This window comes from Dipodomys ordii, unplaced genomic scaffold (assembly GCF_000151885.1).
Source record: "Dipodomys ordii isolate 6190 unplaced genomic scaffold, Dord_2.0 Scaffold163, whole genome shotgun sequence".
NCBI lineage: Eukaryota > Metazoa > Chordata > Mammalia > Rodentia > Heteromyidae > Dipodomys > Dipodomys ordii.
Genome location: NW_012267379.1, coordinates 383,180 through 389,048, shown reverse-complemented (window position 1 = coordinate 389,048; position 5,869 = coordinate 383,180). Strand labels below are relative to the sequence as shown.

The following is a 5,869-nucleotide window of genomic DNA, read 5'->3' as shown; positions in this document are numbered from 1 at the left end:
GAGGACCCTGCGTGTGTGAGGACCCTGCGTGTGTGAGGACCCTGTGTGTGTGAGTACTCCCCTGCGTGTGTGAGGACCCTGTGTGTGTGAGGACCCTGTGTGTGTGAGTACTCCCCTGCGTGTGTGAGGACCCTGCGTGTGTGCGTACTCCCCTGCGTGTGTGAGGACCCTGCGTGTGTGAGGACCCTGCGTGTGTGAGTACTCCCCTGCGTGTGTGAGGACCCTGCGTGTGTGAGTACTCCCCTGTGTGTGTGAGCACCCTGCGTGTGTGAGGACCCTGCGGGTGTGAGGACCCTGCGTGTGTGTGTACTCCCCTGCGTGTGTGAGGACCCTGCGTGTGTGAGCACCCTGCATGTGTGAGGACCCTGCGTGTGTGAGGACCCTGCGTGTGTGAGCACCCTGCATGTGTGAGGACCCTGCGTGTGTGAGGACCCTGCGTGTGTGAGTACTCCCCTGCATGTGTGAGGACCCTGCGTGTGTGAGTACTCCCCTGCGTGTGTGAGTACTCCCCTGCGTGTGTGAGTACTCCCCTGCGTGTGTGAGGACCCTGTGTGTGTGAGGACCCTGCGTGTGTGAGCACCCTGTGTGTGTGAGGACCCTGCGTGTGTGAGTACTCCCCTGCGTGTGTGTACTACTGTGCATAGCACTGTGTGTGTGGACCACTGTGTGTGAGAACCAACCTCCATCCTCCATGTGTTTGGACCTCTGTGTGTACGTATTGTACATGTGTGAGTGGACTGCCATGAGTGTATATGGATCGCTGTGTGCACATGGCTGTGTGTGGGTTGCCTCGAGTGTGCATTGCCTTGTGTATACCACTGACAGTGTGTGAGGACCACCCTTCATATGTGTGGACCACTGTGTTTTGTATGTACTGCTGTATGTGTGTGCACACTATGTGTGTACTGCCATGAATGTGTGCATCATGTATGTACCACTGTACCACTGTGTGTAGACCACTGTGATTGTGTGCATTGTCTTGTGTGTGTGCGTGCGTGTGCGGACCGCCGTGTGTACCAGTGTGTGTGGACTGCCTTGCGTGTGTGGACTGCTGTGTGTGCACTTCCGTGTGTGTGGACTGCTGTGCGTATGGATGGCTGTGTGTGGACTGTTGTGAGACGGCCTCCGTGTGTGTGCAGTGCTGTGTGTATGTCTGCGTGTGGGCTGCCGTGTGTGTGTATGGACTGCTGTGTGTGGACATGAGGAAAACACAGGCATAGAGAACACACACCACTTCCACAGCCACAGAAGCAGCCTGCAGCGGGGGAAGGGAAGGAGTCGGGCCCTGCGGGGCTCTATCCGGACTCTGGGAAGTCAGTGAGGACCAGGGCTGTAGGCAGGACCAGAGAGTGGGCCGTCCCAGCGAGTCCTCTACATTTAGACTTTTGCAGTCATTTATGATCGATGATTCCCAAAGGAGGTTTTTGATAATTAACTATGGCCATTTTTGTGAAACTGTATAGCTTAAGAAATCTCTCTAATTTTGCTTGGTTGGAATGACTGATTTTGGTCGGTTCAGAGTGTTGGGCTTCGGGGAAAGCATGTAGGCTTTGGTGTTGCAGGCCTTGGTTTTGAACCCGTTTCACAGGGCTATTTACTTGATGACTGAGTCTTGGTTTCTTCAGTTGTAAATTTGGGTTCGTGGCAACAATATCTCATTCCAGAATTGTTCTGAGGTACAGTGAATATCCAGGGAACAGTGGAAGTCTGTTTTCCTGTTCCTGGGAGGCAGTCAGTGTTGGTCAGACGTTAGAGGTATGGCAGGTGAGTACTGCACAGGCAAAGAGGGAGTTGGATTGGATAGAAGCCGCCGGTAGGGGTAGAGAGCAGGAGCAGGAGAGTGCCTGTGGCTCAACCCTGTAATCTTAGCTACTCAGGAGGCTGTGAGGATCAAGGTTCAAAGCCAGCTGAGGCAGACTAAACCACCAGACTTTTATTATTTCTAATTAGTCAGCAAAATGCTGGACTGGGGATGGGCTTGAAGCCCTGAGCTCAGGCTCCAGAATGAGAAACAGAACATGGTGATGGTGATGTGTGTTGTGGATTTGAGTGAGGGTCATCAAACAAGGAGAGGAGTTAGTAAAAGGAAGAGTGAGAAGGAGGGTTCCGAGTTCCCAGGAGAGTGTACAGAGTAAATGAGGAGCAAGAGATCTAGCCGCGTGTCCCCCTGAAGGCTTGGAGCAGGGTGAGTCTGCTTCCCCAGGGGCCTGTGGGGTACCTGCCAGCAGGCATGCTCCTGGCAGCCCGAGGGCTGGGAAGACAGGGAGCTGCCCTTGGAAGATGCTGGGGGACAACCGTAGGGTTTCTAAGGCTCACATGGATTCCTGGCTGAGTGATAGTTCATTTTCATGTTGTTTTCCTTTTAGTGATTATGGATAAATACCAAGAGCAGCCTCACCTGTTGGACCCACACCTTGGTAAGCACTGAAGCTGGTAACTTTGATGGTTCCGTGACAGATGACAAAGACCTTGTGCATGATCCTGGTTCTCATTGTACATTGCTAGCCGAGTGTCAAGATGAAGTGTCCTGTGCTGTGCCTTAATTGCTGGCGAGTTCATTCTGTGGTTCTGTGACAGTGGCTGGGGTTCAGATATACTCAAGGCTGTTAGCAGCTATATCTAATAGGCATTTCCTTTGCTGCCATTTAAGGAACTTTTTTTTTTTTTTTTTTTTTGGTCAATGGTGGGGTCTAAACTCTGTGCCTGGGCGCTGTCCCTCAGCTCTTCTTCAAGGCTAGTGCTCTACCACTTAAGCCAGTGCCACTTTTGGCTTTCTTTTTTTCTATTTATGTGGTGCTGAGGAATCGAGTTCCTCATACATGCAAGGCAGGCACTCTACCAGCCTTTCCCCCCACCCCCTTTTCCTTTTTCTTTTTTTCGGTGGCGGGACTTGGATTCTGGGCCTGGGCACTGTCCCCTCAGCTCTTCAGCTCAAGGCTAGTGCTCTACCACTTGAGCCACAGTACCACTTCTTTTTCTGCTTATGTGGTGCTAAGGAATGGAACTTGGCCTCATGCATGCGAGGCAAGCGCTCTACCACTGAGCCATCTTTTTAGCCCCCTTAGATCTGTTCTAGTCTGTTATGGCCAGGTACATGTTGTCTTTCTGGTGATTGTCACACGGGCTTGTTCTACCCTCGCAGCCCCGGAGGAAGTTCTATCTTCTTTCTTTCATAGATGGAGATATTGGCACTTGACTTCACTGCTTCCTTTATTTCATGTGATTAAATTGTTTTCTTTCTCATTTCATTTTTGAGACAGGGTCTTTCTGTACAGCCCAGGCTGACCTTGAGCCTGCTGTCCTCCTTCCTCAGCCTCTCAAGCACTACACAGCATCTACACAGCAGAGCCAGGCGCTGGTGGCTCATGCCTGCAATCCTAGTTGTTCTGGGGGCTAAGATCTGAGGATTTCAGGTCTCTGGGCTGGAAAGTCCATGAGACTTTTTTTTTTTTTGTTGTTGTTGTTGTTGGTCCTGGGGCTTGAACTCTGGGCTTGGGTACTATCCCTCAACTCTTCAGCTCAAGGCAAGTGCTGTGCTTGAGCTACAGCACTATTTCTGGTTTTCTTTTCTTTTTTTTTTTTTGTAGGTCGTGGGGCTTGAACTCTGGGCCTGGGCGCTGTCCCTCAGCTCTTCAGCTCAAGGCGAGCGCTCTACCACTAGAGCTACAGCGCCACTTCCGGTTTTCTGGTGGTTTATTGGAGATAGGAGTCTCATGGTCTCTCCTGCCCTGCCCGGGCTGGCTTTGAACCTCGATCCTCAGATCTCAGCCTCCTGAGTAGACAGGATTACAGGCGTGAGCCACCAGCACGGTTACTTCTGGTTTTCTAGTGGTTTATTGAAGATAAGAGTCTCAGGTACTTTCCTTCCCCCAGGCTGGCTTGGCTTTGAACAGTGGTCCTCAGATCTCAGGCTCCAGAGTAGTTAGGATTATAGGCGTGAGCCTCTGGTGCCCCTGCTCTTCAGACTCTTATCTCTCACTAACTACCAAAAGGCTAGAAATGGAACTCAAGTGGTAGAGCACTTACTTGCCTTGAGCAAAAGAGCTCATGGACAGGGGCTGGGAAGGTGGCTCAGTGGTAGAGTGCTTGCCTTGTATGCATGAGGCCCTGGGTTCGATTCCTCAGCACCACATAAGCAGAAAAAGCTGGAAGTGGGGCTGAGGCTCAAGTGGTAGAGCGCTAGTCTACAGCTGAAGAGCTGAAAGTAGCGCCCTGGCCCAGAGTTCAGGCCCCATGACTGACCAAAAAAAAAAACAACAAAAGAGCTCATGGACAGCGCACCCGGGCCCTGAGTTCAAACCCCAGTACTGGAACCAAAATAAGAAAAAGATACAAGCAGGATATCTGTGGCTTAAACCTGTATTCTTAGCTACTCGTGGCTGTAATCTGAGCATTTCAGTTTGAAACCAGGCAGGGCAGAAAAGCCCATCAGTCTATTATCCAATTAACTACCCAAAAGCCCGGAAGTGGAGCTGGGTTCAAGTGGTAGAATGCTAGCCTTGAATCAAAAAGCTCAGAGGAGGAATCAAAAAGCTCAGAGGAGCCGGCGCCTGTCATCTAGCTACTCAGGAGGCTGAGATCTGAAAATCTTGGTTCAAAGCCCGGGTAGGAAAAGTCCATGAGACTCTTATCTCCCAATAAACCACTAGAAAACTGGAAGTGGCACTGTGGCTCAAGTGCTAGAATGCTGGCCTTGAGCTGAAGAGTGCAGGGACAGCGCCCAAGCCCAGAGTTCTAAGCCCCATGACCGACAAAAAAAAAAAAAGAACAGAACAGTGGGTGCCGGTGGCTCACGCCTGTCATCCTAGCTACTCAGGAGGCTGAGAATGCTGGCCTTGAGCTGAAGAGTGCAGGGACAGCGCCCAAGCCCAGAGTTCTAAGGCCCATGACCGACAAAAAAAAAAAAGAACAGAATGGTGGGTGCCGGTGGCTCACGCCTGTCATCCTAGCTACTCAGGAGGCTGAGATCTTAGCTCCTCAAGAGGCTGAGATCTGAGGATTGCGGTTCAAAGCCAGCCCGGGCAGGAAAGTCCTTGAAGCTCTTTATCTCTAATAAACCACCAGAAAACTGGAAGTGGTGCTGTGGCTCAAGTGGTAGAGCTCTAGCCTTGAGCTGAAGAGCTGAGGGACAGCGCCCAGGCCCAGAGTTCAAGTCCCCTGACCACCACCAACAAAACAAAAACAAAAAAACCCACAGGCTTCTTTTTTTTTTAAATTAATTAATAAGTTTTTTTATTGTGAAAATACCATAAAGAGGGGTTACAATTACATGAGCAAGGTAATGGGTACATTTCTTTTTTTTTATTTTTTTATTTTATTTTATTTGTGAAAATACTGTACAGAGGGGTTACAATTGCATGGGCAGGATAATGCGTACATTTCTTACCAAGCATTGCAGCCTCCTCCTTTGTTTACCCTTCACATCACTTCCCAGCCTCCCCCCTCCCCCCCCACAGGCTTCTTTTTTAAAAATTATTATTTTTTCTTTTCCTTTTTTTAAAAAAAATTTTTTTTTTTTTTGTCAGTCGTGGGCCTTGAACTCTTGGCCTGGCGAGAACTCTACCACTTGAGCCACAGCGCCACTTCTGGCTTTTTCTGCTTATGTGGTACTAAGGAATTGAACCCAGGGCCTCATGCGTGCAAGGCAAGCACTCTACCACTGAGCTACCTTCCCAGCCCCTGTTTTTTATTTTCTTAACATAGGCCTTTGACATTGGGCTTGGGATGGGGATAGGGTCAGTCCTTAGCTCCAGAGCTCACACATTGAGCTACTGTGCTTGGGATGGGTCAGTCCTTAGCTCCAGACCTCACGCATTGAGCTGCTCTGCTTGGGATGGGTCAGTCCTTAGCTCCAGACCTCACGCATTGA

General features: G+C 50.3%; 1 protein-coding gene across 1 annotated transcript in view; it reads left to right on the top strand.

Annotated features, from left to right (window-relative positions):
* The first annotated feature begins 1,757 nt into the window (after positions 1 to 1,757).
* Tbcd (tubulin folding cofactor D) overlaps positions 1,758 to 5,869 on the top strand; it is a 147,126-nt gene continuing 143,014 nt past the window's right edge. The window contains exons 1-2 of the mRNA XM_013033084.1: positions 1,758 to 1,764; positions 2,367 to 2,417. Of these exons, the coding sequence (XP_012888538.1) occupies positions 1,758 to 1,764; positions 2,367 to 2,417 (58 nt within the window). The remainder of the gene's footprint in view (positions 1,765 to 2,366; positions 2,418 to 5,869) is intronic.